At 35.6% G+C, this 20,681-nt stretch overlaps 1 protein-coding gene across 1 annotated transcript; it reads right to left on the reverse strand.

Annotated features, from left to right (window-relative positions):
• Positions 1 to 1,127: 1,127 nt before the first annotated feature.
• LOC117425336 (meckelin-like) lies at positions 1,128 to 19,890 on the reverse strand. The gene is made up of 28 exons (XM_034042192.3): positions 19,640 to 19,890; positions 17,602 to 17,675; positions 16,828 to 16,912; positions 15,930 to 15,999; positions 14,925 to 14,991; positions 14,595 to 14,639; positions 14,328 to 14,390; positions 13,818 to 13,930; positions 13,042 to 13,129; positions 12,625 to 12,702; positions 11,744 to 11,809; positions 11,251 to 11,377; positions 10,933 to 11,044; positions 10,014 to 10,116; positions 9,012 to 9,068; positions 8,400 to 8,498; positions 7,828 to 7,926; positions 7,358 to 7,453; positions 7,060 to 7,153; positions 6,487 to 6,617; positions 5,710 to 5,850; positions 5,180 to 5,260; positions 4,393 to 4,509; positions 3,714 to 3,830; positions 2,873 to 2,971; positions 2,579 to 2,681; positions 1,516 to 1,661; positions 1,128 to 1,342 (listed from the first exon to the last, which is right to left on the reverse strand). The coding sequence occupies exons 1-28, from the start codon at positions 19,818 to 19,820 to the stop codon at positions 1,262 to 1,264; spliced, it is 2,733 nt and encodes a 910-aa protein (XP_033898083.3). The 5' UTR covers positions 19,821 to 19,890; the 3' UTR covers positions 1,128 to 1,261.
• Positions 19,891 to 20,681: the final 791 nt, after the last annotated feature.

Consider the following 20,681-nt stretch of genomic DNA (forward strand, 5'->3'; position numbering starts at 1 on the left):
ATTATTATTATTATTATTATTATTTATTTCTTAGCAGACGCCCTTATCCAGGGCGACTTACAATTGTTACAAGATATCACATTATTTCACATTATACAGATATCACATTATTTTTACATACAATTACCCATTTATACAGTTGGGTTTTTACTGGAGCAATTTAGGTAAAGTACCTTGCTCAAGGGTACAACAGCAGTGTCCCCCACTGGGGATTGAACCCACAACCCTCCGGTCAAGAGTCCAGAGCCCTAACCACTACTCCACACTGCTGCCCAAGTTTCCACACTAAATATGTAGTGTGGAGGTTTCATCAAAGCATCAGGAACATTGTTTTGTGTGTTTTTTACCAATGCAGAAAGTCAATAAATCTGTTTAATTTTTTATGAAGATGAATGTGTTGTGTATATGTCTAAGCAGGATTACTGCATATAGGAAGACCTACCTTTAATATTTAATCTTGTAAAAAACATATTCAGTGTGGAAACTTGGGCTCCCACAGCTGAATCCCACGTTTGATCCTGGATCGACTTAACTTTTAGTAAATCACTGTTCTTGCTAGACAAGAACACACATATTGATGTGATTGTCATTCACATGCTTTACTTTAAGAGATGAGTGCTGAGCCATGTAGCTGTAGCAATTGTGTAGTTCAATGCTCCCCCAAAACTTGAGCATATGTTTTATATGTCGTGTGAATTGTTTTAAATATAATGTATTTTGACTGAATGCTGGCAGGACAAACAAGCTAGCTGTAGTTCAGTGCTCCCATGATATTTGACCATTCAATAAGTCACTACTGTAGTTTGGTGGATTGATACTAAATGGTTAAAGTCCTACTGCACTAAATCACTATTTCAGTTTTTTTATATGCAAGTCATATAGAGAAATAAAGAGGGAGCATTGAACAGTGATTATGCCATCATTTTAATGTTGACCCAGCACCAACAGCACACACAGCAAAATAAGGTCATGCCAGAGTATACAGAGGGCTAAACTATAGAAGAGCTTTAGTAATTATATTTGATTTTAAAAAATGAATATGACTGGGGACACTGCAGAACAATTTTTTATGCAGTTTTTTGAATGGTGCAGGTAATTATGTATCCCAGTAAGTAATTAACTCAACATTAACAATCATTGTATTGTTTATTAGAAAGATGCAACCAAATGAAAGATACAAAAAGATATATTTCAATATAAATACACATATTTATAGGTAAATATTGGTTTAAGCTTTTTTTTATTATGATAACATTCTTCTTTAGATCAGAAAGCATTGGTCCACCAATGTCTTTTTGGTGAGGTTATTTCTTGCAATATAATACCGAAGCATCTCCAGCAACTGCAACAAGGAATTAGAAACATCAAGACAAGTTATAATTACTGAATTGCAAAGGTACATACAGTACATACAGCATGCAACACTACTCTTTAAAAACAAACTAGACAGATTTATACTGGTTTCAGTTTGAATAATGATACAAATGAAATTACTTGAATCAGTACTTTGCCTACCTGCTGTACAAGATATGTAAGGATTGTAGCCAGCACAATGTTCTGAGTCCCAAGGTCGATAATACAGAAGAGCAGTGTGTCAAACAGCAGGAGAACCAGCTCATTCCCATAATAAAGAACATTGCTGAAGACAATGCCATCTGGATCTGAAGCAAAGAGAAAAATACAATCACTCAGCATGTTTTGGGTAGTCTTTACCATGCCAACTGTAAGAAACTGATGGAATTTGGCATATTTCTTGTGTAGTACATGAATTTCCGGACTTTATATTGCAACACCATGTTTGTAGAGCTAAATCAAAGTGATGCATTTTCTTTCTTTGAGATGTGCCATTCATCTTTGCACTCTCGTAGTGTGGGGCCATCTCGATTACAGATTACATACAAGGCATCATTCTCAAATAACCAGTACATTTCAGTTTAAGAGTTGGGTTCTTAATTGCCCCATTAAATGGCCAGGCAATAGCCCCCTCCCCCCACAGATCTGAGGCAGTTTCTTACTCCCTTGAGGTGTGGTGACCCTGAAGTATACTGCACTGCTGGGCCCATAAGAATATGTGGTACTAGCTGTGAGGGTAGCTGTGTGTCACTGCTCATATTAAATGTTTTATATAACAACTCAGTTGAGCTACGCTAGTGTTGTGACCTGTGGCAATGAAGTTTAGCCAAGTGCGGGACATTGATAACTGATCCAATTAGGCATGCCTTGTCCTCACTAGTCCAGAGTGGGGCCATGCTCCTTGCTGAAAGAATAATGTACAGATGCTTGGCTTGCTTAGAAAAGTTTACCATGACAAAGCTCTGCAGTTTCTTGTTATTTATCGATTTATTTTTTTGGTCAGAATAAAGGCATCACAATTTAAATGGAATCCCTGTTATGACGTGTACAATGTACTGCTGCAGTATCTCAATGAACTAAGTGTACCTGCATTTCTGAAAGCAACCAGTAAACAATTAATACAATGGGGCCACTTTTCAAAAATATTCAAAACATGCGCTAAAAGGTGTATTTTGTATCGGCAAAGATGGTTTGTACTGGTCAGGTTTAGATATACAGTACTTACCATTGTAGAACATGCTCCTTTCAAATGGCTGCTGGAATTCATAGTTCATAATCTTCTCTAAGAAGAGTTTGTCCTTCACCATGTAGTCCATGTCTTCGTGAACCTATATGAGAAAGTTTTTTTTTTTTTTTTAATGCAACTTTTTTTGATTTGTTTTTAGTTTATTAAACATCATGACAGGCATTCTATCTGACTTTTTGTGAAAAAAAAGTTTTATTGTCTCTATCAACATATTACAATATTTAGCATTTGGATCTTTCCTGTTAAAAAGGTTTCAAGCAAGAGGTTACTCACATGTTCGAGGAATGAAGACAGGAACCGGTTCATGGTGTAATAGGTTTTTGTCTTTTGATCCAGCAAGCCTTGGGATCCACCTCTGCCATTCATTGTTGTCTTCATATGGAAATAAACATTAATAATTCAGACTTTCAATGGCAATGACTTGGCAAGATCTAAACGCATGCTTTTTTCTAAAGAAAACAAATCAATTCCTGGGGCATAGGTCAAGGAACTTGAACCTCTTGTAAATGTGAATATAGATTTGTGAAAAAATACAAATTCTAGTCGAAAAAGTCATTGAATTTATTAGATTTCTATCAATATATATATATTTTTTTAAATGTTGACAAAAAGTTTAATTATTACTGGATGATACCAATATTTAAAAAAGGACAGAGAATTATAGAATATTGATACACTCAACAGCATGTGCTAAAGAATGTCCTTACCATGTTTCATTACAATTGCATAAGAGGTACCATAAATATAATTAAAACTAAAGTGTGACATATGAAGATACGGGACTCTTTACTATGTCTCCATCACCAGGATTATGCATCCTTAGTGGGATATAATAAATCCTGCATCCTATCAAATTAAATAACAAAAGGCTGTTTTCATACAGCAGGATGTGTCTTATTTGTTTTGGACATCAGTTAATTCACTACATATAAAACCTGGTGGCAGTAAGGCGTACCCAGCAAGGGTTAAAGAAACTACACTGGACTGAACATATTTCAAATGATGTGTTTTTTTTTAATACTTACATATTTGTCTTACATTATACAGATTTTGTTTGGTTGTAGACAGACAACTACTGCTATGTCAAATCTATAAGATGTGAGCACCAAAGTACCTTAGAGAGAGGCCGCACAATCTTGTCCAGCTGGTCCCTGAGTTTCTGTGTGAGAAGGAAGTCGAAGGTTTGGATTTCAGAGCTTGGTTCCAAGCCCCGCAAAGCACACAGGTTATCCTGTAAAGGGACAAAAGAACAGGTTGAAATTAGCACCAGGGACCTTAAAACATAATTCAACCATTAACAAGAAAGCAGGTTTATGGGCAGGTAAGCTAAAACTACAAGGTCTGCTTAACATGATTGTTGGCCAATGTGGTTTTAAAAAGGGTAATGCTAGATTGGACTGTGTTGCAATTTCATGGCCAAAAGACTGGATAATATTATTCCACGTGGTTTGTACACGTTTAATAATGAGCAACAGCACATTTGCCATCCTGTGCCATTTACTGCAGCTGTTGGATGTAATGAAGCGATCATTTTACATCACTCCATTACACTATCGCTGCCAGTGTAATAAATGTCCAACCTTAAGTCTGCCACCACCCCCATAGCTCTATGTGCAAAGGAAGTGTATGAAAAGAATAACATAACTGTAATGATATAAAAAGAGCAAGAAACAATTTAGTTGCAAGAAGGAGCAGTTCTGTAATTGGTTGATTTTGTGAAACACAGATCAGTGCTTTTTATTTTTAAAACCTTTTCTCACACATGTCTCACAGAGAAATCAATGGAGAACAACCTTTTCTTTCTGCAGGTTAGTTTGCATGGTTTCCATACTGACGTCTGCATGTCCATGGACCGAGCGGCCATGGATGTAGAAACCATAGCACTGGTGCAGCAGAATGAACACAGACACCTAGTGGAAGAGTTAGTATGTGAAAGGAATGTACTTATTATTTTTTGTACAAAAAGCATTTTATTTAAAAAAAGATATATTTTCAAACACAATAAAAACAAATGAAGTTACAGGTAATATATCAGTCCTTTTTTATTTTACAGTTGATAATAGCTTCATTATTTGGACTTTAGTTTCACAAACACCTCTGTTATCTACACGCAGCTCTGCCCTGTTGTCATAGAAACGGTGCTTGCCAGTTCTCCATCTGTACTGATGCATATTTCAAGGGAAAGTATACAGTAGATTGGATAGACAACAAATGGCAACTCAGCGTAAACTATTCTTTACAGGGTGTGGTAACTTTATTTTGATTGGTTAAGAAATAAATTAAGAACCACTATGCAGCTCCTGTTGGAGGCAATTGGTGATATGGGAAGAAGGTGGATACAGAGGAGGGAGAAGCCCTGTTGGTCTGTCTATATCGTGCTTACATTTTAGTGTTTTTTCTTTTTTGTAGAAGGGGAACTATTAAAACAGACAACCTGATCTCCAGTAGTTATTTTGTATGACCAGTTAACCATGTTTTTATCCCATCCAACTAACCAACAGGGCTCATCAAATAATTCCCAGTAAAGGAAATCACTTTCCACTTTACCATAATATTCCCATCAGTTATATAAATACTTACGTTGCTCATTGAGCACAAGTCCACAAACTGACGGATTTTATCCTCCACTAACCGTTCATAGATGACGACAAAAAACAGGATCTGCAGAAAACCAATGAAATCAATCATTGTAATCCAAATAAAACAAGAGCTGCAAAACTGAATCAATAGCTTAACCTAACTCTCAAGGTCAACCAACCAACATTACTGTGACAAACTGTATTGCATGCAACAAAAACTGATGGATAGATGAATGGACAGACACCGCCATGTATCCCCAAAATCGGATACCCTCCAAAATTACGTTAAATAATGTTCTCTATGGAGATATAGAAAGTGTGAAGTGTGACATGCTGCACGTGCATATGGATGTACAATTGTCTCCACTATATCTCACAGTGAGGCATAATATCAATTCAAATAGTGCTATCGACAACTCCAGGAAACCTCCACAAAAGGCTTTTACAGGTCAATGACTTCCATCACAGAGTCATCTCTACAGAAAACACACACACAAGATATAACTAGAGGAATGGGAGAAATAAAATTACTTGAGCAATACCGACTGCCAGCCAGACAGAAGCAGTTATTCCATATCGGAGGATAGTGCTCCAGGGAGCCTGGTAATTGTCAGCTCCCGGCTGCACGGCCAGGTTCAGATCTCTCGCCGCAATGTTTATGACCCCAATGACCTGCAGAGAAATGAGGGAGCGAGATAGAGTAAGTCAGTGTGCTATTGTTTTTTATTTAATGTAAAAACTAGCACTGACCTCTAGATCCTCAATACATAGGTACATTGTAGTGGAAAGGTTAGCTGTAGGTGCATTTTGAAGCCCCTCTTAATCCTTAGTAACATCAAAGATTTCACATCTATTATTTTTAAATGGCTTTAGGAAATTTAGCTTTCAATGATTTTCAATTAATTTTTAACACATTATAAGCGCATAGTTTAATCCCTATTTATGTATGAACTAATTAACCTTCAAATTATTATTAGTAATAATATTATTATTATTTATATTATTATAGTAGATAAACAACTAAACTCAGTTTCATAGCAAAACAAAACTACATAATATAAACCTTTTATTAACATAGTGGTCTGTGCCACCCAATGGGAAAACCTTGTAAATGTGTTTTTTAATTGAACAAAGCCCCTGTTGACAAAGCATTGTAATTGAGTTTACTGGCTGCAAAGCATAAGCCTTGCTGGTTCACATATAATATATACAACAAAGGGCTTGGAGGTTACTCCTGCATTGGACGTTATTACTGCATTGTTTCCAGGTACACTGATAGCCCCAGAGCTGACCCTACCCCTCCTTCACCTCCAGTATTAGGAGCACTGCAAAGAGCTGCAGTAGGGGGTTCAGTTTCCTTGTCGTCTGGATCTCATTCCACTCATTGGCCACAAAGAAGGTTCTCCAGGCACTGACTGAGGGGGCGCTGCTACTGCTTCCTAAAGAGACAGGAAGAAGGAACAGGTCATACATCGAATAGACAGGCAGCTTAAAATTGGTTCTGTTTTCCCGAACTTATATGTTCCAGACCACCCCCTATCTCACTAGGAGTAGAGAGCTGCAGGGGGACATGATAATAGTTACACACATACCTATACCAGGTTGCTCTTTAATCTGTTGTCATTATAACATTATTGCTATAGGTGATTCCCCTATTTAATTTATTATTATTATTATTATTATTATTATTATTATTATTATTATTATTATTATTATTATTATTATTATTATTATTATTTTAAAATCAATGAATACATACATTTTAATGGACACAACACAATGCATTAGGAAAGTTCAATCCTGATTGTTTTATATTGGATACTTCCTCCACTGCTGCAATGCATTTGTTATTAGAACTTCCCTCTAATATAGTTGCTATACCTGCATGATGTTTAGTGTTCTTTGGTCTCTCCCAGTCTATCAGAAAGATGGAGATGGTCATCTGAACAACCAGCATGTGGATCAGCTGCAACGCCTGGAAAATAAAAACAAGTCAGCTTGTACCAACTACACAAAGTATTTCCTAAAATACCCCCAACAGCTGAGATTCAACAGCTTGTCATCTCATCATTTCCTGTATCACTTTGGTATTTTGTTTTAGGCTGATCATTTTCTATATTTCTACACACAATCTGTACTATTTGCTGCGTTCAAATACATCTAGAAGCATTCCTCCTACCTTGAATGCAAATGCCAAAGACAGATAAATGAGAAAATCTGTTTCAAGACTCCCACCAGGAGAGGGTAGTGCCACATCAACCGCAGTGTGCTGGCCCTATAGAATCAACAGAAAAAAGAATATTAGATTTCACACATTCACTCTAAATCTGTAGACAGACCTACTTTACCTTACTGTAAACGTATCACTTTGCAAGGTTGGACTCTTTGTATAATTTAAAACTAATACATACACATATACAGCACTCACGGAGTAACAAGACTAATGTGGGCTTTTAGCAGTCCCATCATTTTCCCACACTCTAGAGCTAATAAGGATTGAAAATATTTGCAAGCGCCAAGCTTTGCCTGATTTCAAAGCAGAACTATGATGGTTATGCTTCCTGTAGCCTGCAAAACTGTCATGTATGCCTGTCATATATTTGTATTGGGACCTCTAGAAACACAATGCTAACAACAAGAACTACAAACCTTGAAAGCAACAAGCCAGTAGATACCAGTGCCGATTGTGATTAAGAACAAGGTGTTGGCAACATTACCAGTCAGAAATGCTAAGTATTTGATTATGGTCTGTGAAAAGAAGACGAAAATAGGATTTAAATCAAATATATATATATATATATTCTAATTACAATCCATCAAGGTTCTTCTTTCCTATTCTTAAGCAATATTTGAGTGCATTGACTGCGCACTTTAAGAATTCTAGGAGAAAAACTCTGTATGAAAAAGGCAAAAAACATGTGAGCAGCATCACCTAATGGCTAAGTAGTAGGATTACCATAGTTAACTATCCAGTCTGAACCAAGGAAATGTAATCCAAATGGATTCCCTGCAAACTATTAAAGTTCATGTAGACAGGTTCAGTGGGAGAGATTCTGTTCGGGCATTTGGGTGTGATGTTTGCCCTTTAATGACAATTATGAAGATTTTTTCTATTTAAACTAGTAATATAATCGAAACATATATTTTTACTTGTTCTCTATTTTCAACTGTGTGTTACAGAGGTGGCAAGAGACACTGAGAAAATATGACTCAGTCCTTACTGTGCAGTTGATAAACTGTTGCCCAGCCCTGTGGCTCCAGCTGCTGGTCTCCAGCATAGCAAGGAAGATGGAGAGACCGCCCAGTACTGCCAGAGCAATCTGAAACACACACACACACACAGACACACGCATATTACATACTCCTTTTTATGATTCATTGTATTGCTATTTTTCAATAGGTATGTATGAACAATAATACGATTCTAAACAGGATTTTACAACAGCAGTGTATATTAATATAAATTGTTCATTACATTTTCCTACATACCTAAAATCATTTCTCACCCATGTTGGGCTTTTATTTATACTGCTGCATTGATTTAGTCATCCTCTTTATTGTCACCACTTAATACAATACAACTGCAATGGAAAGAGGGGTCTGTGAGAGAGATGTGATAAAGATCTGCCGAGGTTTATCATTAAATTGGCAGTGATAACTAATAACCTTTTTCTTACAGCATATTCTACACTGGTAAGACAGGTATTGGAGAAACAATATAATAATATGTTTTGCAACTCATTTCCAACCTTATCCCAGTCACGATATATCAGCATGGATACTGTACTATACTGCTAACTTCCACATAAATCATTAAAAGTGGTCTTACTTACAAAAGTATTCGTTCTCTTTGAGTCCTGGTTCATACTGTAGGTGACAGCGAATGCTACCTGAGTTAAGAAATCGACATCAGAACAGCAGCTTCAGAGATATGTAGATTGTTATCATGTACTAGTAAACTGATACATATGTGAGATAACATCAGTAATTAAAGCAGGAGCATCTTCTATTTATAGCAATTCCCTCTTGAACTCATCGAATCATTTGTTGTCTCATGAGAGCAAACTACAGATTGCATGCAACACATTCTTAGCTGAACAGTAAACTTGTATTCTGTACCTTCCAGCCAGTACTGGGATAGATGCAGAATGACTGTGGTAAGGCATTTGCTGCCTGTTTTGCCTGACTCAGAACCCAAACCTTGGTACAGTAATATATCATGTACTCTTCTCCTTAAGGATTTTATTGAGAAATGAGCGTGCTTGCTCAATACGTTGAAATAAATACACAGCAGTTGGGGTAAAAAGTTTCATTTGTCAAAACCAATAGGATGTACAGATGCTACCCGCATTACAAAAACAAAAATCAGTCATGTGTCTACTTATGCAAAGCATGTGCTGCTTATTTCATTTGTTTGATATTACAAACATCTGCAAACCTGACCTAATGAACACATTGCAGAAACATTTGAGACTAAGGGGCCTATTCTTGGTGTTTCAGATTGAAATGTACTCTTATTTAAAAATACGTTTTCTTAATATTTAATTTCTCTGCCATGCTTTATTGTTGTTGTCTTAGATCTTTATTTATATGGCTTGGAAACAAATGTTCTAACAATGGGCCTGTTCCTGAAAAAAGTCCTACAAAAACTACAAAGTGTTTAATTTTTTAATACAGGTATATATTTCTGTGAATAAAGGTACAATTAATTAGATGCATTCTCCTTTTGAAAAGGAATGCGTACATGACAGAGTGAAGTAAAAGCATCATATTTATTTTAGCTTTACCTCAAAGTTTAGGATTGATTGTTTAATGTTATTCCTAGTCAGATTTACCTGGGCTTGGCTGTTGGGCTGTCCGTTGATGTCCACTGTGGTGTACTGCACTGTCAGCTTGAAGGGTGGCTCATTACCAGGGCTGCTAATTGGCTGATACACACTATTTATCAGCAAACACAAAGGAAAAGTAGAAGAACTTCTTAGAAACTACGTAAAAAAGTGAAGTACACAGTAATGGGGCCTAGACTTACCAGCAACTATTTAGAACTGAGAATTGGAAGCGGCAAAGAGAATATGTGCCTTTAATTGTGTGTTTTTGGACTATTATTATTATTTTTTTATTACATTAGTACATGTACATTATAATGACATATTGTGAAGAGTTCTGTGATGCCTACTGAACAGGAAGTGCACTATAAAAATGTAAGTTTGCATCATATTAGAATTAGTCAACTTCCATTCTAACATTTTTATCACAGCTTTGTCATTACAGGAGGAGGTCAAAATGGAAACGGGCAGGGTTGAAATGGTCCTGTATAAATGGGCTGTAGATACAATGCTATGAGTCATCAATAGAATGGTGCCACAGAAGTAAATCCATTGCAGGGATGCAATACCATATAAAAAACAGTATTATACAATGGATCCTATTCACAAAGCTGGAGTTGTTTTAAGATTAGTATTTATGAAACTGTTCCAGACTGAGACCAACTGCAAAATAGAAAACTAATTCATCAAAATACACTTTTAAAAAATCGTTAACGTTTTGAGAACAGGACCTTGTATGTGGAATATTTATTCCAAATCCATTATGTTGCCATTGCCATTGGTATTATAACAGTGTCCACATGGTATTTTTCTGACTTTTCTTTTAGGGGAGACACATTTGCTGGCCAGCATGGCAAATTTTGCACTGCCATTGTTCAAACAGTGGGTGCAGTGGGGATGAATAGAAGCTATATATCAATCCAATTACCTCAGGACTAGCTTGCTGGCGTAGGTGACATATTGAGGTTGACTGTTCAGGTTATCCTGTCTTCCTGTCAATCCATCTACCAAGAAGAATCTCTGCTGAACTTGAGAGCTGCCTGCGTTTAAAGCATTTTGATCATTTGTTAAGTTTTAGACTATTGAGTGTTTAATAGCTATGGATGAAGATACAGAAAGGACTGTCGCACACATATGGTTTGTGTACCATTCTGTTAGTTCATTTTTTTCTTTTTGTCCCAAGTGCCAAACATTTAACTTTAAAAAGTTGAAAAAGCTTCACAATAAATAAAGTGAAATAACTCACCTGGGCTGCTCATGACTGGAACCGGCCACAAAGACTCGTTGCCTTGACTATCACTATACTGAAGGAACAGCTCATAAAACACAGGCTCGGGAAACTGTTTGAGGAGCTCCAAAATTTGTACTGAACACTTAAAAAACAAAAAACATGGATAATTAAGTGTTCCCACTATTTAAATGTATGATTTTAGTATAATATTTCATTATTCGACACATTAAAACTTTGAGCTAAAATAGTATAGCTACAGTTACTTTAAATAAAACCGTTAACAACTGGACTAACCACTAGCCATTTCCTCTATAACTACACATTTAGCAGTATAGTTACACAGTTGTATGTATTGTATATACTGTATACTCTAATACTGTACTATGTTTTGTGTAAGCCCTGTATTCTGCTTTTAAAGTGTAGGTAGAACACTTTTTTAGTTACTTTTTGCATTCACTTTTACAAATGCCAAACACCGTTGACAACTAACGGGGAGATGTATACATACAGACTGGCTGTAGGACGTCCCAAAGAGATATGCTGCATCAAGTTTCTTCTGTGTGTCTGAGCACAGCTGAAAGACAAGCATATGAAAGATGCTTCTAAAATGACTACAAATAACAATATGTGTTTTACAACATCTTTTGGATTTGAGATCTATCAGCACTTAATGATAAACACCATGCCTGAGGCCCAATGAGAATTATGTTTTCAAGTCAATCTGTTTACAGAGTATAGTACGTTGCTTAGAGTTGTATTGATCTACAGTGAAAACGACCACACTTCCTTTTATTTTACGTGTGTTATTTAGAACTCAAGAGGTGACAAATCATATGGGAATCAATCATTCAGCTGGCAAAACGTTGAGGTTTAGAGCCAGTATGAATGGCGAACATAGAAGGTAGCAGCATAATAGTCTAAACATAATGTACAGGACTGAATGTATTTATTTTATCTGGAATGATTTTTTACCTTTAGCTCTTATTCAGTAGTCTGTATTACATGTATTATTAATACAATGATGAATCCAACTGTATAAATCTATGTGCTACATGTCTTTGCAATCTACAGTCTGTGCTATACATCTTTTTTTGCTGTAGATTAAAATATTCCACAAGGTGTTATAAAAATGACAGTACTGCATTTGAAATATCACCACTATTCACAAAATGTTATGTTATTTGAAGAATGTTTAACTCAAAGTCTTTTCATGCATTAAATAAAGTTAAGTATTAATTTAATCTTATGAAACAGTTTTATGAATCAAACTATAAAAAAAAACTAAATCATGACTTTAAGCTTTGTGAAAATGATTGATGGTATTATGTTATTATTACAACACACATTTTAAAATCCCATAGGTTTGTAACAAGCATGGGCAATATTTACCTGCAATGTCCCTCCTGTTACATCTTGCCAGCCTGAAAAATGTCCACTGGCGTCATATTTTGCAATTTTAAAATTAATCTGTTGGAAGTAAGAACATACAGGTGAAAATTTGTAACAGCAAATTAGATCAAATAAAATTAAAAAAAAATAAGAAATCATAAAAAAACATAGCTATGTCAAAACAGTGCAGTATCAATATCTCCAAACTGAATAAACATGTGTATTTATTTAATTAATTAGTTATTGTCTGCCCATTGAAATAAAAGGTTAACTGGGGTTCAGCTAATAGCTTCTTCAGTGTTCTAAACCCCACACAGAAAGCATTAGCCAAAGTGTGTTTTATTAATTTCTTATAAGATTCTACCTCAGTTTATAATTGAGGGCTTGCAGTTATGGATGAAATGAGACCCAACAAACCTTGGCGTTCCTTTGTAATGATAGACCCCTGGGGGCTGTCTGTCCCAGTGGCACTAATGGATTATTATAAACCAGCCGAGGAAGGTAACTAATGAAAAGGAAGGCAGATTTCATGAACATAAAAAGGTCAGGTTAAAAATAAACTGTGGCTAAGTCACATTCCCTTTAAGGGCTGTACCTTCGTTTTGTAGGGTGTTTGTATTTAATGTTAGACGCCTATTTTATTAGTTATCCTAAAGTAGTCTTTATATAAAGTAACTTGGTGCTAAAATAGTTGGTAAAGTGGTTTATAAATAAGTAAATGCAGTTCTGAGTAAATGTACACTTTTACATTTCAAAACTAGGCTGAACAATCATGTTTATTTTCACACACTTCTGTCTGATAACCACATTCTTTCATTGTGAGTCATTCTGTGAATTCTACTTCACCCAAAGTCCAACCCTGTTGTCTGTAGTTTTAGCTGAAACATGCTTACCATTACATCATGTCTGCTGCTACAAGCAGCAGTAGGAGGTTAAACAATGAAATAAAAGCCGTTATACCTCAAGAAACTGTTTACAGAAAACATCATTGTGTTACAGAATATATTTGAAAACAGAAACTTGTATTAAATTACTATTCCTTGAAAATCAAACATTTAGTGCCACCAGGTTAGTGAACATAGTGACTAAGCAGAAATAGTTAAAAAAAAATATCACAATTGTCAGATCATATCATGTAACAGTTTGTTATAAATGAATCAGACAGTATTTAAAAAAAAACCGCTAAAACTTACACTGATGTAGCTAAAGCTTTCTTGTAAAGGTTGTATGCTCTGCTGTCCAGCGCATTGAAGCTGAGTATGACCATGTTGGTAAGAAGCTGGCATGCAGTCAGGTTGTTGTAGGCCTATTGTAGATGCAGGGGGATAATAGAAAATAACCTTTTTATTTTCCAGCAAACCCTTTCAAACAGGAGAAAAACTGAAGATCTATAAGGAGACCATTTTATTAAGCCAATAAGATGGGGGTAATAGGGGGAATCAAATTAAGTTGTATCTTTGAGTAGAAATTTGTATTGGTAAAATCAATTTGTAGCAGTAGGTAATGTGCAGGGTACAATGCCACTAAACTATCTTCAATCACACAATGGTCTACCTTAATCCCAATCTAAAGGGCCCCTGCTAAAGTCTTAGCCTCTGTAGTAAATGTGCATAGTTAGTAAAGCACTTTGGTTAGATCAATGTAGTTACTAGGACTGTGAAATATATTAGCAACAGATAAGGAATTCCATGCATGATACTTACTGTACACGCCAGGTAGCTTGCATCAAGGTACGTTTGAAACCAAAAGGAGTGTGGTACAGTGCCCTGTAAATAAATATGGTAGAACAGTTACTGGGTTATGTCATGTAAAATGTAAAAATATAGGAATATAGTTCACAATATAGAATCTAAAATAATGTATAGCTGAATGCAACATACAAAAGGAAATCCAAACAGGAATGATAAATACAATGAACAAAACAGAAAAGCAGGAGGATTAATCTGAAGTCGCCCTGCCCAAAAACTCACCAGTACTTCAGTGATACTGGGCTCTTTGAAGCACAACCCTCCCATCTGAAAAGAAAGAAGCAATCATTTTAAAATTGCATGGCATGACTGTATTATATACTTATTGATCTCCATGAGAAAGTGTGTTATTCTCTGAACTCATGTTCTGTACCTTCCTCGCAGTTCCCTATATCACTAATATAAGTAATTAAAAACCTGGCTGATAGACACAAAATTGAATTTAGATGTTTACATATAGTACAAGCACTAAGCAATATGTTAAAATAAGAATAAGAACTCACTTAGAAGCTCTTTGTGAATCCCTAAAAAGGACATGCTTTAAGCTCTTACCAGCTGTGCCGTTGGACAATGACATGTTCCTATTGCAGTGTAGAAGGTCTCCTGACACTGCACACACCTAAAAATAAATGACAGCTCATAAGTAATCTTTAGGAAATGAATACACAATAGCTTATGGTCATGGTTACCTAAACTACACCTGGTTAGGTGGCCACTCGCCTACAAACCGGAGACAGAGAGACAGAGAGTAGTGGTTAGGGCTCTGGACTCTTGACTGGAGAGTCGTTGGTTCAATCCCAGGTGGGGGACACTGCTGCTGTACCCTTGAGCAAGGAACTTTACCTAGATTGCTCCCATAAAAACACAACTGTATAAATGGGTAATTGTATATAAAAAATAATGTGATATCTTGTAACAATTGTAAGTCGCCCTGGATAAGGGCGTCTGCTAAGAAATAATAATAACATACTCAGTTTACCATTGCCCATAAATTAGCTTGCAAATAAGTGGAGAGGCTGGCTGTAGGAAAGCCATGGTAGGTAGGGGGGCAGGATAGCTGCCTTCCCCATAAGGCAAAGCCAAAAAAGCAGGTGGAGGCTGGGGAGGAGAACCTGGCGCACAGTGGGGATGTAGTGGATTGTGGCTTTCAGCAAAACTAGAGGAAGTCATTGGTTGACTTGGCAATTAAAGCTAGTAAAACTAAGCCAATGCATTTTATCATTCATTACTGATGTTTTGATACCTCAATAACTTAATAAACATGTATTCAGGCAAATTAATTTAGCGATGTATGAATGTTAGGATACCAAAGACCCTTCTAATTAGTAATATTATAATTACTATTAATTTTCATTACCCTATATATTATACCAACAATATATATATATATATATATATATATATATATATATATATATATATATATATATATATATATATATATACTGGAGTGAAAAATGTACAGCTTTTCACATTCTAATCCTCTCAATCAATGATGTTCTGTTGCCTTCAATAAATGGTTCTTTGGAACCAATACGTCATAAGTAGGTTACTCACGTTGCACCGTCAAGGTTTACTACACTGTTACTAGGACAAGTAACACAGGAAACTGTACCCAGACTGTCAACTACAAAGAAATACAAATTGGGAATTTGTTTTATTCAAAGATATCATATCATATTAAAGAAACATAGTTTGTATCAAACAACAATGTTTTGTTGTTTGTGGTTTCATCTTTTATAAAAACAATGTTGATCAAATGTATAAGAGTAAATCATAAATGCTTATGGAAAAAAAATATATATCTTGGATACAAAATTATATGTAAAATGATATTTTCTAAACATTATCATCTGAATTATCATCTAAATATATCAAGGATATGTTTGTGTCACACGGCTGCCCCTCACATGCCAGATTCATTAGTTATGGTAATGCTTAGGATTTATTCATTTATTTAAACATGATTTCTGGAACTACACTTGGTTAAAGAAATCTCTGTTTGCAAGACATGCTTTCAGACAGTGTTGCACTAGCTTGGTTATTTCCCCACCCCTTCAATATATATATATATATATATATATATATATATATATATATATATATATATATATATATATATATATATATGTATATATATATATATATTTCTACGCTTATTAACCAATCAGTTACTTCTCCTACTGACTGACATGCTTTCAGCCAGTAACATGCTTTGACCAAGAAGACACTGCTGAGTGATATGATCTAGGAGGTTTGAATCTAACAAATTTCCCTGAGAATAAGGCATAGAAAATGAGAACTTGCTTTAACCTCAAGTATTACCAGATACCATGTTTTCAAATGAATGAGACCTATGCAGCTAATAGAAATGCGAAACAGGAAAGATCTAGGGCATTGTTTTTGTTAGTTACACTTTGAGGGGAAAATTAAGGAGTTCAAAACAGAACCCTACCTTGAGTCTGACCTGCTGTGCAAGTACAAACATTTCCACTGGTGCACTTCAAGCATCTTCTTTTGTCTTGGGAAACTGTGCCAGTCTGCATAAAATCGTGACACAGTTTAATTTAATGGCATTGTGAAGTGTAGTGTAGTGGTCATGTGGTATGCAAGCCATGTTGAAAATATCTAAATATTACTGTTCTCTGTGAAATGCTAGCAATATAACAAAACTAAACAAATGCTCCATTCTTGTTGGTCCACCATACAGAATATATTTAAAATTCAAACTATTTAAAATACAATACAAAATATGGAAAGCTATTCTTCCTGGGACCTAACCACTCCACGTGCTGTAATTCAAAATAATCCTTTAATAAATAAAAAGTAATTAAAAGCACTATAGAGTATCTATTGACTTTATTAACATGTGCCTAAACTTCAATAAATAGGTGACTGCATATCAATTACATACTTGAAATGCAAAATAAAGCATTACCATATTTTTCTATTCTCTAAAGAATTATTATGCAACGTTTATTCTCTATTCCCTTTGCCCTTTCTCTCTTGCCAATGAGCACTGACCTCAAAATGTTCACTTAACTTTTGTAACAGGACAAAATTGCACAACTTTTTTACTGGCAGAAAGGGAAAAAAAAAGTGTTACAAAACTAATGAAAATACAACGTAGTACTGTGTATTTTTATTGAGAAAGAATCTGATAACATTTTACATGTTACTGAAAGTTTTTTTTTTTAAATTTATAACATGAAGATGCATTCCTACTTACACAAGCAGCGCACTCCACTATGGGCGAGCCCACATCTGTCACAGTATATCCGTCCTTGCACACACACTGAAGACCTGCGACAGAAAATAAATAGCAATAGGTGCTGTTCTATTGTTGAGGATATGAGACCAGGAGGTAAACAGAGGTTGCCTTAGAAACATGATTCACAAGATGGCAAAATTTAAAATAATAATTTACTATTATCACCCAGAGCAATGTGGCAGCTTCTTATTTTAGATCACCTAATTAGTCGTCCTTTATCTGAATGCAATTCACTGTGCATCTAATTATGTGCCTGTCTTCATTGGGAATGAGAGTGGTGGGTGGCACTGTCTTGTTTAACTCACAAGGGACTTTCAAATTAAGATAGCTCATGTTAGCTCAACTAATTAGCTGGCTTAGCTACACACAAAAAAAAGGCTTACTGTAAATATTCCTTTCCACACATCTGTCGCCTTTCCTCCGTGGGGATTAAACCCAAGCACAGGCATATCTTGAGTACACATCTTCTGCATCTATATCCCATTTACAGTGATTAAGGAGATGTAAATGAGTAGATAAGTTGAAGCTACCTTATCCATCAGATGCAGCCTAGTTTATCTACGCATTCAGTATAACATCAAGAACCAACCCACGGAACTTGATGTCACACATAAACTCCTATGCAATCCCATTCAAAGCCCCAGGGGAAGGTTCAAAACCCCAAAGCTTGGTTTTGTTGGAGAATCACCTCTAACCAGCCCAATTTAGTTGGTGCTGATCCCTTTAAACCCAAGTAACTGCAGTATACAAGACATGCAAACATTACATTGTCCATGCTTTCATTAGCACTCACTCCCTTTAAAGGGTTGCCAGTGTAACTGGGCAAACACTGTCAGAAATGCACAGTATTCAAAGTTCTATTTGAATATTTCTATAGCCATGTTTATATAAGCCTTAATCCAACAGATAAGGGCATTTTCCCATTATTTTCAACCTCTTTGTTTGTTGATACGGTTCAATTAAGCAATTGAGGAACTGGAGTAAAAACAGCTGGATTAAAAACAGTGACTTGTAAATTAAAGTTGCCTAAATTCTCGTTCAATTTTGCACTAAAGTATGATTTCTTACTAGTTTGAGCACATTTCCTAAATTCATTTTAGTTGCAGGCAGAAAAGCTGTATCCCTCTTTGAATTAAACACCCATCCTCCAGCTACTACCTACTACAATACAACTCACACGTAAGTTGGATTCTTGCAAAATATAAATGTAAACAAACAAGAAAAGAGATGTTGTTTCTTTTTTGTTTACATTGCTGTTTTTGTATACTCTTAACATTTAAGAAAAAACACAATTTTCACATTGTGTGAGGTAACAAATACAACCTACCTTTAAGACTAAGTAGTAATACTGAAAGAGACATTCTCTGGCAAACATTAATGGCTGGTTTCACAGACCAAGATCAGCACTAATCTTGGACTACCTAATGTTATTTTAGGTAAAGTAACCCAAGATTAGTACTAACCAGGGTCTATGAAACAAGCCGTTGGACTGGAAGTGTTTCTCAGTGTCTTCATGATGTTTGTAATGGCACTTTTTAAGTTTCTTTTAAAATTACTAAATATATCACTTGAGCGTTTTATAGATATGGATGTGTTTAGCCTATGTAGCCTCTAAAATACAATTCAGCTTGATTTTTTGAATGTAAGATATAAGACCATAGGGTCTGTGTTAATTATTTAAACAGTGGTGGGTCTAAATACAGCATATTTAAAAACAACAGGAAGATTTCTTTTTCCCCCAGAGCAAGATAAATATTATTTAAACCCCACAAGAAACACTTGAATACTGGTTTGTATAGACATTCACTAGATGTGGCTAGGCTTATGGTAAAAATAACATAATGTGCCAATTTGTAGATTTGTGTAATATATTATATACTATGATTACATTTATCATATCGTAATATTTTACATGGCAGTATCATTTGCAGGAGTCACAACTCATTTGGTACAATCTTCATAACTTTAAGACTATATATTTTAATTAAAAACTTACCATCAGAACTGCGGATTTGGTTGGCACCACAAGCACTACACTGAAGAGATGCTGAGTTAAAAAACTCAGTCATGCCACAGCTCTGGGGTTGCATGAACAAAATAGAGGTGCCAGCACTTTGTACAAATCTACAAACAGAGAATAGCAAGAATAAAACCAAAACTACACTGTTTGAAGCCATTACAGTATACTATGTTCTACAGTTTACTGACTACTGTATGTGTTTGTTTGGTATCAGTCAGCAGCCAACGTCTAACTGTTAAGTGGTGTGTATCAAACAGTATCCATGGTTTCTGATGTGGGAGTGTCAGATTGCGCTTCTCACAACGGCCCTGTTAACAGCAGTTACAGTAAGCCTATCATGAAAGAAAATCAGGCTTTTCACTCTCACATATGAAACTGTTTTTTAAGCAAAGCAAAAACAAACTATCCTTTTTAGACCAGTTACTCCAGATTTGGGGCAGATTTACTTAAATTAATAGCTCTTTTTTTTAAAAAAAAAATTGACATTCTTCATGCTGATTTTAAACAACCATCACTGTGTCATTTCCATATTAAAAAAAAGTTTACCAAGGTACATTTGCACTGTAATTTTACAGTTTTACCATTCTTTCCTCAAAGTAATACTATGCATTTTCCATAGTTTCCCATGGATTGTTATGGCCAGGCTCCTCATTAAAAATGTGTACCCTTAAGCACAATGTTGTGTGTTGATCGGTTTAAATTTTCTTCAGATTTGTTGCATTTTTAGTTAGTACAGTGGAGAGCTACATCAAATTTGTACAATTGGGAGGACTGTTAAGAAATATTATTTTGTATTAATTACAGGGGAATTCCTCTTTGACATAGTAGAATGGCTTTAAGAGAGAGCTGGTCCTAGTGAAAGCACAGCTGCTTGGAGTGCAGGCAATCATGTGATGCATGATTCGATTCACGACGAGATGCGGATCTTGGCTGGTGGCCCATAGGAAACTGCAATCTGTTTCGTCCAGATTTCAGCAAATAGAAAACTCTAGTGCATCAAGGCAAGTAGGAAGCGCTG

Source organism: Acipenser ruthenus, chromosome 20 (genome assembly GCF_902713425.1).
Source record: "Acipenser ruthenus chromosome 20, fAciRut3.2 maternal haplotype, whole genome shotgun sequence".
Taxonomy (NCBI): Eukaryota; Metazoa; Chordata; class Actinopteri; order Acipenseriformes; family Acipenseridae; genus Acipenser; species Acipenser ruthenus.

Coding starts and splice junctions, on each gene's coding strand:
- LOC117425336 (XM_034042192.3), bottom strand. CDS start 19,820: ATGGCTTCAAACAGTGTAGTTTTGGTTTTATTCTTGCTATTCTCTGTT. Junction 14,640..14,924: donor ATTGTCCAACGGCACAGCTG/GTAAGAGCTTAA, acceptor CTTTCTTTTCAG/ATGGGAGGGTTGTGCTTCAA. Junction 6,618..7,059: donor GAACACTAAACATCATGCAG/GTATAGCAACTA, acceptor CTGTCTCTTTAG/GAAGCAGTAGCAGCGCCCCC.